Source organism: Nicotiana sylvestris, chromosome 8 (genome assembly GCF_000393655.2).
Source record: "Nicotiana sylvestris chromosome 8, ASM39365v2, whole genome shotgun sequence".
NCBI classification, from domain to species: Eukaryota; Viridiplantae; Streptophyta; class Magnoliopsida; order Solanales; family Solanaceae; genus Nicotiana; species Nicotiana sylvestris.
Genome location: NC_091064.1, coordinates 217,483,746 through 217,501,237, shown reverse-complemented (window position 1 = coordinate 217,501,237; position 17,492 = coordinate 217,483,746). Strand labels below are relative to the sequence as shown.

The following is a 17,492-nucleotide window of genomic DNA, read 5'->3' as shown; positions in this document are numbered from 1 at the left end:
TGTATTTACTTATTGGGGTGACTTGTTGTTATTGTCCTGTACTTGACCTTTATCTCGATTGTTGTTGCATTGTCCATGTCTTTTACTTGCCTAACTTACAATTACCATGTCTATTTCTGCGTTTATATTATATGTTGTATGTATTCTGTTGCACTTCAGTATAAGCCTTCCACTATGCTAGCCATTCATGCCCTTACTTGTTAATTTGTAAATAACATGTGTTTTACTCTTAATTGTTATAGTTGTACTTAGGCCTCCAACATTCTAGTTAATTGAAGTTGATATTTCCTGTTTTCTAATTGTTGTGGTTACTCACGTGCTTTCAGCTTAGTCCTTTACTGTGACCCACATGTGTAACCTTGTCCACGGTTGCTACTTACGTATTTCCTACTTAGAAGTTCCGATTATTGTGTTCTTATGATATGGTTGTTCTGTTATACGATCACTTGGGAAAGATGAGTTGAACGCACGAAGGGTATTGCCGTACTAATTGAATTGTTACATAATTTTATTTATACATGGTGAGGATGAGATAAAAGCACGAAGGGTGTTACCGTACCTTGTGATTTGACATTTTTGACATATATCTCATAACAAGAAAGATGGTAAATGTTTTATTGTGGTTCTTACAGTATTCATTATCTGACTCGTCGGGTTGTATTTGATACTTTTATCCGTTATACTTTGAAGTACTTTACTATTTATCTAATGTACAAGTTATTTAAACAAGCATCATTTTAACTAAAAGCCTCGTCACTACTTCGACGAGGTTAGACAAAATACTTACCAGTACATGGGGGCGGTTGTACTGATACTACACTTCTGCATGTCCCGTATAGATTTGGAGTGGAGTTGCTGGTGACGTCGGGTGCTGATTCAGAAGATGTTCGTGCGTTTGGATATAACTGCCACTTGTCCTTGGTAGTTTAGATTATTGTTGATCAATTTACGTAATCTTCAAATAGAACATGTATTTATTTGTATTAGTTCTAAAGTGTCAAATCTTAGAAGTTTGTGATTCGTACTACCTGGTCTTGGTAAATTTGTAAGTGTTCATTTATCTATTTTCTATCCTCTTATAATCTCAGCTGGGTGGTATTTTCTGTTATTTTGTTTACCTAGCGGGTTGAGTTAGGTGTCATCACAACTTGTGGTTTTTGGGTCGTGACAAGGTGGTATCAGAGCACTAGGTTCGTAGATTCTACGAGTCATGAGCAAGTGTCTAATAGAGTCCTGTGGATCGGTATGATGACGTCCATACCTATCTTCGGGAGGCTACAGGGCATTTAGGAAAAAATTCCCTTTCTTCTTTCCTTATCGTGCCGATCGCTCATATGTGATGTTGTGTGCTCAGTATTTGCTATGTGCCGACGATCGGTGATGCTGAAGATAGATTACGATGGGTTGTGGATGCTTGATCATCATCGCAATGTGTTGTCTAGCCTCTGAAGTAAATGTAGTGTTAAATCATCTAGTCACCCATTTGTGGTGTGAGTCAGGTTTATAAGTCTGGTTGGTAGGCGCAGATTTGGAAAGATTGGTTGGTGGCCTGACTATTGTGATTAAGGTAAGTTCAAGGCAAGGTGTCGATATGAGTATAACTGGCAGGCCACCTTCTGCAGGATGAGTTTGGATCGTGTGTCTCATATAAGGTGTTCTATGGCTTCGAGCTAATTGGTGGAGGCTGCAAATGACGATCGGATTGTAGGATCATGGGTTGTACCAGTTTCGGAACCGAGAGCTTTCATGATTATTTCTTTGAATGGGCATATGTTGGTGAAGCACGGGTTGCTCAATGCGTATTAGCTGTGTATTGAAAATTAGAATAGGATGAGTGGATTTAAGGACTTTTGAATTTGTCTACGGAGCAGCGAATGGTAATTGGATCCTCAATATTTCCTTGTCAAGGAGGGTCTACATGTCAATGTAGGAGTGATGTCAGAAATGGCTTTGGGTTCCCAGGAGGTTCCCTTAGGACGGGCATATTGGGTTGAGTTACTTTTGATTTGTCAGTCTGCGTGACCTGATTGAGTTATAGGCGATTGATTCTTATTCCTCGATTATGTATTAATAAGTTCCGAAGGATTTATCATGGTTATGACCACAGTCGGAGCTGATGATTTCTATGTGTATAGAGGCTATATTGCGTGTGATGGCGTTTTCCTGGATTGGGTTAAATGAAAGATTCTAGGTTGATAGGGTGTTCCATTTGCTTATGATTCATAGTTGGCTAAGAGATTTTCGTAGTGTTGCGAGTGCCATATTAGAGGCGATGCGCTGTGGGGTTGAAATTGCATGTATAAGGTTGCAGATAGTTTTGAAGGGAAGGATATGAGTTCTTGATGTCTCGGACGATTTCGGGTGTTTAAGGTTTTGCTGGCACCATATGTTCCTATCGGAGTAGAGTTCACCTGTTGACAGGTACCATGTGTTTTGACTTATGGGTGTTTTTCCGTGAGATGACGCAGTGTGAGATACATGTCAGCCATTGAGTAGCGGTGTTGAGATTGGGTATGAAAATTCTGGTATTTGTGAGGCTCAGCGATTGAATGTTCTTGTTGACACACTATTTCTGGATTACGAGTTAAGAAGAAATGTAGGGTATTGGATGATTGACGGTAGGTGTTATAGGGAAGTTGCTATGGACTTTTGTAGGGTTATTACATGTTTGGGGAAGATTGGAATTTTTTGGTTTAAAATTTAAAAAAAAAACATAAAATTTTCAAGAATAATAGTAATTATACTACATATCTATATCTATATCTATATCTATATCTATATTTATTATAAAAGCACGAATACTTCACGCTAATTATTGAACGATAAAAATATCCCCGAAATATTGATAGACTTTTTTACCTTCAAAAAATTAAAATATATTTTAAAAAAGATAATTGGTTTTTGGATACTGTCACACCAAAAACCTCATTCTAATACGAATTTACATGGAATTCCTATAAAATTAAGTGTCCTACTCATTAATGAAGTTATAAAGTTATACCAATTACCAATCCCACATATGCACAAGAAATACTCCATTAATTTGTACGGAGTAAAATACTATAGTATAAGTTATGTTATGGTGTTCTCGTCTACAAAGTAAATAAGAATGAACGACTAAAAATTTCAAGAGCTCTTCCATATGTGAAAGGTAGTCTTTTAATTATGATTGGAGCGTATAATATAACCGAATTGGCCCACTAATTTGGATTTTATTGTAAAAAATAGCACGGTATAACCAGTTTTCGGACTGGTCATTTAAAAATAGCTAGCGTTTACGAAGTCAATGAAAAATAGCCACTATTTTGCTGCAACAGAGACCGGTCCAGCATAATATACTGGAGTTCGGTGCACCTGTGTATGAACTTCAACTATTATGCTGGACCGGTATACTTTGCTGACTCCAGTATAATATACTGGAGACTGGAGCACCGGTGCTCCAAACTCCTGTATATTATACTGGACAAATATACTTGCTGGAACTCCAGTATATTATGCTGGAGTTCTAGTGTACTTATGCTGGAACTCCATCATATTATGCTGGAGTTCCAGCATATTTGTCCTGGAACTCCAGTAGAATATGCTGGAGTTCAAGCATCCTTATGTTGGAACTCCACTATAATATACTGGCATATTTTTCGGGTTTTGAACAGTGTTTTCGCTCAGATTTATCTTTACATGAAAAGTGGCTAAATTTTGATTACTTTTGAAACTGGGCTATTTTTGAACGACCAGTTGTAAATCTGGCTATTTTTTAATTTCTCCCGATTTTATTTTGCTTTCTGAGTTTTTCCCTATTCTAAATCCTTGTCAATATAGGAATATACATGGCACACGCCTATAAATGCCCTCAAAAAATTTTTCTTTAATCCTCGTGGAAACCTTACCTCCTCGCTAGGGGGGGCTGGACAGAATTGCCAAACGACCTCATTACTATGATTGCAAAGCGTATTAAAGTGATTGAAGATTTCATTGCTTTTGGTGTTGTTTGTACCTCATGGCGAACTGCAGCTACAAAGGAAAATTTTGAAGTGTTTCTTCGTTCAGAATTTTCCATTGAGGACAGTTTTTGATCATGTGGCCAGTCTTACCATATTTGTAACAACCCTCGTTAGTCTGTTTTTCAGGGACCCTTGGTTTGTTGTAAGTTGCACCTCTTGAAGAACCATTTCCTCTCATTAGATACTTCTTGAAATCCCTTGTGATCATAGCCATTTCATCCTCCTCTAGATCTGCACCTTCAACGATACTGAGAGTCAGGCTCCTTTCCTTCTTGGGTGAATCCATCTTCATGTTTTGCTTTCTAAGTTCATAGGCAGTGAGATTTCCAATTAGCTCGTCCAACTTGAGAGTGTCAATGTTCTTTGATTTCTGAATAGCAGTGATTTTTCTTTCACCAGTGACTGGCAAAACCCTTGTCAAAATTTTCTCAACCTTATCTTCTTCAAAGATTATCCTTCCTAGAGACTTAAGTCCATTTATTAGTGTTGTGAATCTTGTATACATCTCTTGAATGATTTCTCCTTCCTTCATGGTAAAATTCTCATATTGAGAGTACAGTAGTATTCCTCTTGATCTCTTCACTTGAGGAGTTCCTTCGTGAGCCACTTGCAAAGTGTCCCAAATTTTCTTAACGGTAGTTGATGTACTCGTCTGGACCAAGTCCGCACACAAGCCATTTCTTGGCCTTAGCATTCTTTTCCCACTTCTTCAAGTTCTTAGCCGTGCAGTTAGCTCTTGTTTTTGGCACTTCTACTCCTTCAGTAGTCTTCTTTATGGTAGCCAGGAGACCATCAGTGACAATGCCCCATAGCTCATAATCTTCTCCGATGATGTGATCTCTCATCATGTTTTTCCACCAAGAGTAGTATTGGCCATTAAAGAGTGGAGGTCTAGCGGTGGATTGCCCTTCCTAGTTTCCAGGTGGTGCGCTTATCTTGATCTGTTTCTAAGGTGTTAGCCTCTTCAAGGATAACCTGCTCTGATACCAATTGATGTCTTATACTTCAATACCATACAAGAGGGGGGGTGATTTGTGTGGTGTCCAATTTTTTGCTTAACCTGATTATGGAAGGACTTGATTCTTCTATGTGCTCCAACTACTACTATTGCGGAATAATAAGTACTAAATTAAAGAATACAGAGATTTTACGTGGAAAACACCTGCTCAAAAGGTGAAAAAATCACAACCTACTTTCTAGTAGGATTTTCCCAAACTCTTCACTAAAATCATAGAGAAAAAATTGAATTTACAAAAAATCTTTTGTAAACCTAGGACTAACTCTAATCCCGTTGTAGCACACAGCCTCAACTGTTGCGACAACTTCAAGTTAACTCTAACTTGAAAACTCTGAGTACCCAATACAATTGCTTCTAGATAAAGCTGAAAGGTACAATATGAAAACAACTACTACAATTGAACTAGAATAAAAGACAGACACATGGAACTGGTTCATCTATCTGGTTCAAGTAGCTTCAGGTTTGCACGCTTGAATCACACACAAATTTCTTGCAAAATTGCCTTGCTATTTTGCTCTCAATTTACATTTAACTTGTGCTTATATGTATTACCTGTAAAAGAGAACAACACTGATATTTATAGAGTTAGTAAATAGAGATTGACTAGAATTCCGATGCTACTCTTCCTTGGTGGAAGAGTTCTAGCTGATCTCAACCTCTAACTCTATCCATCTTTTAAATTATGTTCTCTTTGAGTAAGGAGTCCTTCTCCTTATCCAATATGCAACCTTTTCGATCAAGATCAGGAGATATCACTTATGTTAATTAGGTTTATCTCCTTCACGTGCATCTCACATGCTTGAGTCTGACCATATCTATGCTTCACTAGGATGGACCTGGTCCATGTCTGAGTTGTTTTGTCTGTCTTCAAAACTCACCTTTACTTGGGCTAACATTATTTAAGTTGATTTATTTGTTTTAGTTCATGTTGTAATATGCCTGCTGATTGATGATGTATTAATTTTATGGTATTGGACATGTATGAAGGTGCTAGGACTCGGGTGAGGACTGCAAGAAAAGACTCGGAATATTTTCCTATAGAGATGGGGTTGCATCAGGGATCAGCCCTTAGCCCGTTTTTGTTTGCCCTAACGTTGGATGTGCTGACGCGACACATACAAGGAAGGATGTCATGGTGTATGTTATTTGCTGATGACATAGTATTGATTGACAAGACGTAAATGGGTGTTAACACTAGGTTGGAAGTGTGGCGACAGACGCTGGAGTCCAAAGGTTTCAAGTTGAGTAGGTCGAAAACTGATTACTTGGAGTGCAAGTTCAGTGACGAGAGGCATGAAGAAGAAGTGGAAGTAAAGATTGATAGTCAAGTCATTCCCAAAAGAGATAGGTTCAAGTATCTTGGGTCTATAATCCAAGGTGAAGGGGAGATTGACGAGTATGTTACTCATCGTATTGGAGTGGGTTGGATGAGATGGAGGCTAGCTTCGGGGGTTTATGCGACAAGAATGTGCCGCTTATACATAAGCGCAAATTCTATAAGGTATTGGTTAGATTGGCTATGTTGTATCGGGCTGAGTTTGGCTTGTCGCATGTCCAACTGAAATGAGGATGTTGAGATGGGTGTGCGGACATACCAGGAAAGACAAGATTAGGAATGAAGTTATTAGAAACAAGGTAGGAGTGGCATTCGTGGAAGACTAATTGCGGGAATCGAGGCTGCAATGGTTTGGACATGTGAGGAGGAGAGACATAGATGCCCCAGTCAGGAGGTGTGAGAGTTTAAACATGGCGAGCTTGAGGAAAGGCAGGGGTAGGCCAAAGAAATATTGGGGACAGGTGATTAAGCAGGACATGTTGGTGTTTCATCTAATCGAGGACATGACTAGCGATAGGAAGGTATGGAGGTCGAGGATTAAGGTGGTGGGTTGACAGATAGTTGTGACTTTCTCCTACGTTTACCAGTAGTACTAGTAGTATTCTTGTCATTGGTAGAGATATACTTTCTTTTAGATTGTTATTGTATTTGGTACTTAGGTACCACATCCATTGTTGGTTTTTTGAAAATTGCTACTGGAAATTGTTGCTCCTCGACTGTTACTATTTGATGCTACCTCTACTTACCTTTTTCCTTATTGTCTTTGTCTCCCTTTCCCCCCCCCCCCCCTTTCTCCTTCTTCATCCCTTTTCTTCCTTGCCACCTTTTCTTGAGCTGAGGGTCTATTGGAAACAGTTTCTCTACCTCTCCAAGTAGGAGTAAGGTCTTCGTACACACTACCCTCCTCAGACCCCACCTGTGAGATTATACTGGATTTATTGTTGTTGTTGTTGTTGTTCGTTTAACTTTTTGTTGCGTTATTGAATTTATTTTGATTGACTTGGTCGCTTTGATTCTTTATTTAAGAACCAAACTGAAACTTGTTGCTAAGTAATCCTATTAACAATACGAAGTAGAGGCGGAGCTAGCCTATAAGTTTACTTTTACTTAAAAACTTTATTTATATTAGGAAATTCATTAAATATTTATTGATATTTAATTGCGAATAGGCAAATTCAGAACCCATAAACTTTAAATCCTGACTACGCCTCTGACATGAAGGACGAATTGTCTAGGTACGAAAGTATGTGGTTTAATTTGACCGTTAAAGGAACGAGCAAGTGCACAAATAGTTGATTTTGGGTGCCACACCTCCTTTTTACTTACCCACGGGAAGGGTATAAGGGAGTTTTTTCCAATTTAAGTGACAATCAAAACGGGATTAATTTTTAGATTTGGAGTCGCCACTTGGGATAATTTATGGTGTCCCAAGTCGCCTGTTCAAATCCCGAATCAAGGAAAGATTGACTCTGTTTATAGTCCGCGAACATAGAAATCCAGGTAAGGAATTCTGTTAACCCGGGAGAAGGTGTTAGGCATTCCCGAGTTTCGTGGTTCTAGCACGGGCGCTCAACTATTATTATTGGCCTAATTATCTGATTTTAAAATACTTTTAAACCTATGTGCATTTTTAAATAAAAGAAATGTGCACTCCGAGTTGATAAATAAAAGAAAATCAATTTATAGAATGCGCCTAAAGCGACTACGAAAGTTCAAATTAAAAACAAGGTTTGCGAGGGCCATGGAAAGTTTAATTGATGACACACCTCGATTTTAAGAAGAGATAACTAATTTATGAGGGTCATGGCTTAAAGGGTTTTATTTGGTATGGTGCGCCTCAAATTTCTTCTATTAAAAGGGTTTCTTAATTTAATCTTAATTTATAGGTTTTGCTAATACGGCACACCTCGATCTAATTAAAGGAGTCTAAATAATTGGTTAAAAGACTAAAGGAATTCTAATTTTATTTTAAGCAAATGTTTAAACCAAACTTAATAACTAGCGGACTAGTGTTGAAAAGGGGTCAGATACTTGGTTGTTTGAAGGGCCTAAATTGGTAGCAGACCCAAATATCTTTTTGCAAGCTTCCACATCAAAGAAAAAGGGGAACTGGGCTCGAACACAAGCCCAAAGGAACTACAAGGCCTCAAATCTCCCCATTTTGGAGCAGCCTCAAGGTCCAGGCCCAAAAGGACCCAAACCTCATGAAAAGCCAAAGGCTGAGGAGCATGAGACTCGAGATTGAGTCCTTAGCAAGACATGAGTAGTACTTTAAACTTAATGATACTACTGAGCCCACTCAACTTTCATCAATATTCAACAACATGACTCAAGAGAGAAAAAGAAAACTTTAAATGTTATCACAACATACTACATGCCTAAAAGTAACATTATTTGAATTGAATAGTACTAGTGACATGAGAAGCTACGCCATACAGTATTCATATTTAAATCAGTCCCAAGCTAGCCTACAGATAATTGCATAAAATTTAAACCTCGGTTAAACCCTTTTTGACACACATAATAGCAACAAAACCCCATAAGATTGTCATAGGACAATCCTGAATCTAAACATCAAGTCAAACTTAAAAATACCCAAACACAAACCAAGAATGATTCAATATAGTCTTAATTATTATTGCAAACAAACTGGAGCATTTTCCCCACTCATAGCAAGTTTAAACCAAACTAACAACTAAACAGGAGACTCAGAGAGCTTAAACTTCAGTTTAACACTAGGGCACCACATCTATAACAGGAAACAAACTAACAAAATGCACCTAGAACTAAAATATTACAAACCGTAATTGAGATTGAAGAATGAGAAGTAAAATTCAACAAAAAGACACTGATGTTTATCATATTTCCATATTCAAGTTTTATGTTACACTTCATGTTCTATCCACAATCTAAAAGGTATCTGGAAATCAAGAGAAAAGCAATGAGAGTAAAGGATGAACAGCAACAGTGAATCAGCTCAGCAAACTAGCAACACTCAGTCTTAAATCATTTTTGAACCCAGAATGATCAGAAATTCTTGAGAACAAGTCTCAAACTATGAAGATAATAGCAGAACTAAGCCAATTTCTACTAAAATGCAAGAGATTTTATGTGTTTTTCAGCTCAGTCATTTTCTCAGCCTTTTTTTAGTATTGTGATCTCTAAATTCTCTTGACAAAGAAGGAAACGTGCCCTTTTATAGAAACTTCTTAGGGCAACAGAAATGATTCTGCAATTTAACCATTACCCTTTCCCCAATTTCCAATTTGTTTACTTTAGACCCTGAATTTTGGTTCTGTTTGTTAAGTCATTCCCTTTCCCCACCTTACAGGAAGTTTCCAAATCAGTTAATGAAGATTTTCTTAATCAAAATCCCCCAAATGCCCTTGTACCCCTTGTTATTTACCCTCATGAACCAACCTGGGTCAAGTTAAACCAAGACCCCAAATGAACAAGTCTCTTAACTAGGTCAGTGATGACCATAGTTAATTATGAGACCTCGAACAATCAGAAATGATTAAATAAAACCACAGAAAAAGGAACAAATCCAAAAAAAATAGAAGACAACTCAAACAATTCTGATTTTTGGGATTGAACTTATTTTAACTCTTAACTTAAAATGACTCGACTAATCAAAGAAAATCAGCCAAAATAAAGAAACAAATAAAAACTAAACAAATGAAAGCAGTACATACTATAGTGCATGAAATCAATAAGAAAAGGAAAGGGAAAATACCAAAATGTCGGAATGCCTCGACAACATGAAATACACCGGCGGGAGTGAATAATTGACCGGAATCTAATGAATTCGCCCAAAATCTGGCATCTTCGGAATGAACTAAAACCAATGCTAATTGATTGCTCTCATTAAAAGCAATCAACTAGCGTAGATTATAGGTCAACACGAGCCCGGATTTGCGCGGAATCAAAAGAAAAGAGAAAGTTAGGGCTTGAATTTTTTTAGATTTGGAATTGGGAAAATTTTATTGGGATTTTGGGGAAATGGGTGTGGGGATAGAATTTGGGAAGGTTTGGGAGTTACCTGGTATGAATTTGGGCAGATTAGGGTTCGAAGACCAAAGTTCGATCACATATTTGAGGAGTTCTGCGATGATTAGAAGGAAACAGGTGACGGATTTGATATGAGGGGATGAAGGGGATGCTGTGGTGTAAATCTGGTGGGGATTAGGAGTGCTTTGGTGGTCGCCGCCGGCGGAAATGGCTTGGGAAACTCAGGCGGCGCTAGGGTTTATGGTTAGAGATGAGAGGAGATGAAGTGGAAATGACCGGGTCCTAGGTTGTTTGGCTGACCTTCGGACATTTTTAAGTGAAAAAGGGAGGGCTTTGACAGTCGTTGGATGAAACAAAATGGAAGACCAAGATCTGTTTAAACCAAATAAACTGTAAACGACGTAGTTTGGCTAAGCTGAAGATTTGGACCGGGTAAAGGTGTGATCTGGGCCTGGAGTTGAACGGGTTGGGATGGAATTTTGGTTGGGTTGTGCCAATTTGGCCCAAAACTCGACAGCCTTTAAAGTTCTAATTCTTTTTTTTGTCAATTTCTAATTGTTTTTTTCCCCTTTTTTTCTTTTTCCTTTTCAAATTAGTTATCAAACTAAAATAGCTCTTAAATTAAAATAACTTACCAAATTAAACTAATTACTCGACATTGTATTTTCAATAATTAATTAAATCCTAAATTAAAAGAAAAAATATAAAATTCAAAATTAAAAAGTTAAAATGCAACGTGAGTCACTTTTGTGATTTTTCATTTTTATAAAACAACTAATTTACTAATTAACCTAAAAATATAAAAATAAATCCTAAATGCAAATGCAAAGTATTTTTTGTATTTTCATGAATTAAATAAAATTAAACATGTACAGAAAACACAAATAATTAAGAAAATTCCACAAAAATTCCTAAAATGGAAAATAATTAAAAGAAAAATCTATTTCTTTGGGATTCTGTAGGAGTAATTCATATAGGGCAAAAATCACGTGTTCACATTGGGCTCACTTTTTTTTATAAGTTTAACTATTCCAAAATCAATTTCAGATATATGCGACTAATATTGCATAAATAAGTTATTTGAAGTCACAAATTTTATCTAAAATTTAGTATTATATTACTTGTGCAAGCAAAGCTGAACCTCAAACATACACATTCCAGACATTTATACCTGAAATAGAACTAGAGTTAATCAGGGTACGTACTAGGGGCTTCCCTCTTTCTTTTATTCTTTCAACATTGTGCTAATTACTTTTAGTTCTAATTTGTTTTTTTATTGATTTCTATATTTACAATTTAAGTCCAAAAAATATTGGGCTTGTCACTGATAGTCTAAATCCTAGTTAATATAGGATTTGGAACATACTACAATTAAATGCCCTCGAATCGTTTGTTTCATATAAGCCATCTCTACCAACCTCTATTCTTAACCTAGAAGCCTTACAATCCATCATCCCTTTGCTATGGGTACTGGGCAGAATTGCCGTACGACCTCATTACTATGATTGCAAAGCATGTTAAAGTGATCGAAGATTTCATTGCTTTTAGTGCTGTTTGTAACTCATGGCGAACATTTTGACACGTTTTCGCCCCAAGTTCCATTGCTAATGTTGGCTGCTGATAAAGATGGTGATGATTATCGCGAATTTTACTCTTTTTCCAAGAAAAAAGTTTCACAATCATCCGAATTTTGCTCTCTTTCCAAGAAAAAATTTTCACGCATATTTCTCCCAGAAGCTAGAGGGCCACTAGAGTGTTTTCCATCTGAAGGGTGGCTTTGCGCCATCTCATGCACAGCAGAGATGAAGTTGTTACAACCGTTCTCTCGCATCAGTATACAGCTTCCCTCGCTAAAAGCTTTATTGGCTTTACATGGAGAAGAAGCACCTAAAGAAGGAGAGTGGCATTGCATAGACAAAGCCGTCTTATCTGCTATTACATCTGATTATGCACTGGTAATTTCCCGTTTTGGGGACGGTAGTTGGTTGTCGTTTTGGTGACCTGGAGATCTCAACTGGACTAATAGTAATTTCAAGAAATTTGATGGAATCTCCACTATGGTTTACTATAAGGGGCAATTCTATGTACTAACTTTTGGTGGCGAAGTCTGGGTTTTTGATATTGCAGGGCGTAGTATTTCCAAACCAATAGTAGAGCCACGCATACTTGCTCAGCTTACAGATGATGATATCTTTCCCAGTCCAGTTAACTTCTACCTAGTTGAGATATCTGATGCACTATTTATCGTTACTAGATTCTTACATTCTAATGGTCTTGGGTGTAATCGCACTGTTAAATTTAATGTATATGAACTAGATCTAACCAAAGCTAAATTGAACAAGGTCAACACTTTGGGAAATTCAGCAATTCTTTTGGGCCGTAATGGAGCAAGTTCTATTGACTCATCTGACTTTACAATAGTCAAGCCTAATCATATATATTTTACTGTTGATGAATATGATTGTTGTGAAGGTGGTGGTGGCGGAAGTGATATGGGGGCTTACAATCTTGACGATGGAAGTATTGAATCGTTTTATCCTGGATTGTCACTAAGTCCTATTTGCCCACAGACTTGGATCAAACCATCATTCTCATAATGTGTCATGTTGGCCATGCTATTGTTGCTTTTCAGTTTGGTTATTTTTGTTAGTCAGGTTACCAGGCTCGATCGAACTTGTGACCTAGTGGCATGAAGATGACTATCAACCATTATGGACAAGAATGGCCGGTATTCTTTTTCAGTTATTTAAGTTGATTTATTTGTTTTGGTTCATGTTGTAATCTGCCTGATGATGGATGATGGAGGCTAAAATCATGAGTTGTTGTTTCTTTTCATTTTGGTTATTTATTATTTTTTGCGAATTATTTAAGTTGATCTATTTGTTTTGGTTCTTGTTGTAATTTGCTGGTTGATGATGTATGAATCTTATGATACTTAATAAAATCTAGTTGCGCTTTCTCTACATGATTGAGGCTTTCCCTTCCTTACATTAGAGTTGGAGTTTCAATGGTAAATGTAGTTACAGCTACTTGTGCGCACACTTATATCCCACTCAGGAAGTACCAGCATCTATCAAAAGGGGAGCCCGGTGTACTAAGCTCTCGCTATGCACGAAGTCTGGGGAAAGGCCGGACTACAAGGGTCTATTGTACGCAGCCTTATGTTGCATTTTAGCAAGAGGCTATTTCCGCGGCTTGAACCCGTGACCTTCTGGTCACATGACAGCAACTTTACCAATTACGCCAAGACTCTCCTTCTACCATTGTCTATCAATGTACCCGAAAAATATTTTGCTTGTGCTGATGTTATAGTGCCGAGATCACAAGAGATACAGTACTTGCATCTGCTACATTTGCTCTTTTCATTGTTTGAACCTGGTTGGTGTAGAGTATGTTCTTCATTTTCTTTTGGATACCTTCTCGAGGAAAAGTAGGCTCAAAGTTGTAACAAGAACTTTTTTACTTGCTTTTAAATATTACTTGTGTTCTTGAAATTCTTTATCTTGGTTTTCAGTTTTATACCACAAAGCGCGAACTATATAGTTGCAACAAAAATTTGGTAATTAGTATAGAACTTATCATGAAATTGCATAGCACCCTACTAATCATTCCATTGCTAAGTACCTGAACAAAAGAAATACGCTTTCTTACAGATAACTGATGTTAGAACTGTCCAAACTCCAGAGAGACTCCAGCTCTCTGTGTGTGTTTTAATTTGACTATCACTACTAGTGGGCGTTTGGACATAAGAATTGTAAAAAATTTTAAAAAGTGAATTTATTTTTTCAAGTGAAAATGGTATTTGAAAATTAGAGTTGTATTTGAACATGAATATACTTTTGAATTGTTTTTAAATTTTTGTGAGTGATCTGAGCGAAAATTTTGAAAAATAACTTTTTGGAGGTTTTCAAATTTTCGAAAATTTTTATCTTTTGAAAATTGAAAATTTTTATCTTTGAAAATTGAAAATTTTTATGGCCAAACACTGATTTCGAAAAAAATAAAATAAAAATCGAAAAAGTGAAAAAATTGTCATGGCCAAACAGGCTCTAAGTCAACCTCAACCAGTTCTCTCCTTCTTATTTCTCTTAGGGGTCGTTTGGTTGGAAAGAAGTTATCTCAGGATTAATTATTCCGGAATTAGTTATCACGGAATTAGTTATTTCACCCTTCTATGGGGATTAAGAAAAATACTACAATCCCGGAATTAATTATACCGCAATTTTATCTAACCAAACATGGGATAAAATCTTCTTAAATTTAATCCCAAGATTAATTATCCCTTATCCCTCCTACTAGGGGTGTCAATGGTTCGGTTCGGCCGGTTATTTTATAAAATTTGTACCATACCAATTTTTCGGTTATTCTATTATGTATAACCAAAATTAGACTTTTTGAAACTGTCCCAATCATGTCGGTTTCTCTTCGGTATCGGTACGGTTCGATTAATTTTCGGTATTTTTTTATATCATGTAAAATTCACCAGTAGAAGTAGAATGCAATAACATACGTTCTTTTATAGGACTTAGCAAAATTCTCTAGACATTTTTACTGTTTAAAGGGTGATGAATTAAAAAAAAAAAAAGAAATAGCTAGAGTATAGATCCATCAACTATTCTACAACAGCCTAAAAGAAATCAAACAAAGGCAAAGAAAATATAAATCACACGAGTTGAAAGATATACCAAGCTGGGACTCAAGAATAAAGTCTATAGAAGATTAAATATTCAAAAAGATAAATCCAAATTATATGATCGGAACATATTCAATACATTGTAGTTTGCTACTCATAATCGCTAGAATACTTTGTGTCTTGCTAATAAAGATACTTGAAATAACTTAGTTTAATTATAAGTAGAATAATAGGTTTTAGGAATTAGTATTTTGAGTTTAATTACTTGTTGGCTTGTAATAGTTTTCATGATTTCAAGGCCCAAAGAAAATTTAATGCATTATTACTTTTAAACTTACTAAATAAATATATTTTCTACATGTAAAATTTATTCGGTACGGTTCAGTATTTTTTCGGTTTATTTTTATAAAATAAAAAATCTACCCTAATTATCGGTGCGGTTATAGATTTATATAAAAACCTACGGTTTCTTAAAAAGAAACCTAAAAATCGGTGCAGTACGATTCAATCGGTTTCGAATATCCATTGACACCCCTACCTCCTACTAAACGAGCCCTTAATATTTAATGTTGCCTTTGGCTTGGTACAAGGTTTCAGTCAGATGCTATATTATTGATAGGTGTGTGACAAACTTAAGTCAATAAATAGTGAGCAGAAATATTTTAACTTTAAATTAAACTATTTAAATTTTTATATTATTGAGTAAAGTTTTTTATAACAATATCCAAGGTAATATATTGCAAGCACATGGATAATATCTTATTAACTTGAATTATTTTTTATCAATATAAATAACAATTTTACTACATGGAGTTAAAGACTTTATGTATTTTGTGAGTACTACACTATAATCGTTAAAAATTTCTACATGTTGTAACTCATTCTATCAATCATGTCAGCAAAATGTGTTTGATTGATATATTTTCGATCTACTATAGGTGTTCAATCAAAACAAAACCTATCTAAAGTATCTAAATCAGAAATCATGACAACTTTACATATCTCCATATGTATTCAACTAATAAAGAATGGTGACACTAACCTATTGCATTTATGGCTCTTACATTGGTACCCATAGTCATGGAAGAGGGAAGCCAGATTCAGCAAGTACAAGTAGAAGTAGGAGTAAACTAGATACCCCATATGCAAAAGAAAATGTGCGAAGAGGTTTAGAATAAGTGCCCAAAAAATCTTCGGTGGCCTAGGCGGAAAATTTACCAGCAAAGTGTGTATAATTTACACATTCCCCACATTGAAGTGAATTAAATTTTTGGATATTCTCATTGACTATTATAGTGAATTTCCAAAGTTTTATCATACAATACCAGTCAAAATAGAAAGCCAAACTGTATACTTATCTCCTGAAATGCCTCAATGACTTCCAAATCAGAGGGACGTTCTTCTTTTGCTCTTATACTGACACACTTTGCCCCTATAATAAGTAGTCTCCTTATTATTTCTCCTTTGCATTCAGCGGCTCTCCTGTTGGTTGACTAATATTGTGAGATCCTTACCTTGGTCGAGATATGCATATATTCGTACCAAATCGGTAGTCGTTCTCTCATTCCTCAACTTTGTGTGTGAGGAGTTGGAATAGTATGAGCCCATAGGCAAAGACATCACGTTCGGGGCTTGCATCTAAAGAAAGTGAAACGATATGATAATCTAGTATTTCCATGACACAACCATGAACCAACACATTGCGGGGAAAAAATAAGCATTAATTGAATTTTAAGGGTTTAAAATAAAATTTGGAGATAGGAGTTGGAAGGCCAAAAACAACAATTGAGTAAATACTAGTTTCTCTAAAAAATAATCTATTTTTTATCCAAACGATAGCCAGCTGGGATTGGTGCGATTTTGTAACCGCTCCTAAGCGGGCCACCTAGTCATTCCTCCACTTTTCTGCTTTTCCTTCCCTTGTCACATCCTCCTCCCATTTCGTGGGACTAGGACAATCGGATTCTGAGCCGGAGGATGGACGAAATTCCCCAATCGACAACCTTAGATGTGACTTGGAAAAAATTTAGACTATGAGGTGACTAAAACTTTCAAATAAATCAAGGGAAAAAATTGTGTAGTATGTGTCATGATTTAATCACTTTCTTAAGATGCTTTTTTAATTTGTTTATCTGTTTAATAACCTAACACCTCAATTTGATAATGGATTAGTTACCTCCTATAGCAAAGGTTGATACCTTATTTATTTTAAATAAATATCCTTTTAAAAAATTATATTCCATAGCTACCTTTTTGATTTTTATAGCCAAATATCTATTCATGGTTACCTCCTACTCTTAAGCCATAAAATAAGCTTTGTATTGTTTTTCTCTCTCATATCCCCTCAAATTTCTCCTATCCCCTACCTCATATCTATTCTCCCTCTCTCTCATACTTCCCGATGTCTTCTCCTCCGCCGATTCACCTATTAGGTGTGGTGATGATGACCCGAACGAGAGTCTAGAATAATTCCTGCACTAACCAACTTCTGGA

At 36.3% G+C, this 17,492-nt stretch overlaps 1 protein-coding gene across 1 annotated transcript; it reads left to right on the top strand.

Moving 5' to 3' along the window:
- Positions 1-6,200: 6,200 nt before the first annotated feature.
- LOC104223414 (uncharacterized) lies at positions 6,201-6,681 on the top strand. The gene is made up of 2 exons (XM_009774849.1): positions 6,201-6,520; positions 6,618-6,681. The coding sequence occupies exons 1-2, from the start codon at positions 6,201-6,203 to the stop codon at positions 6,679-6,681; spliced, it is 384 nt and encodes a 127-aa protein (XP_009773151.1).
- The last annotated feature ends 10,811 nt before the right edge of the window (positions 6,682-17,492 follow it).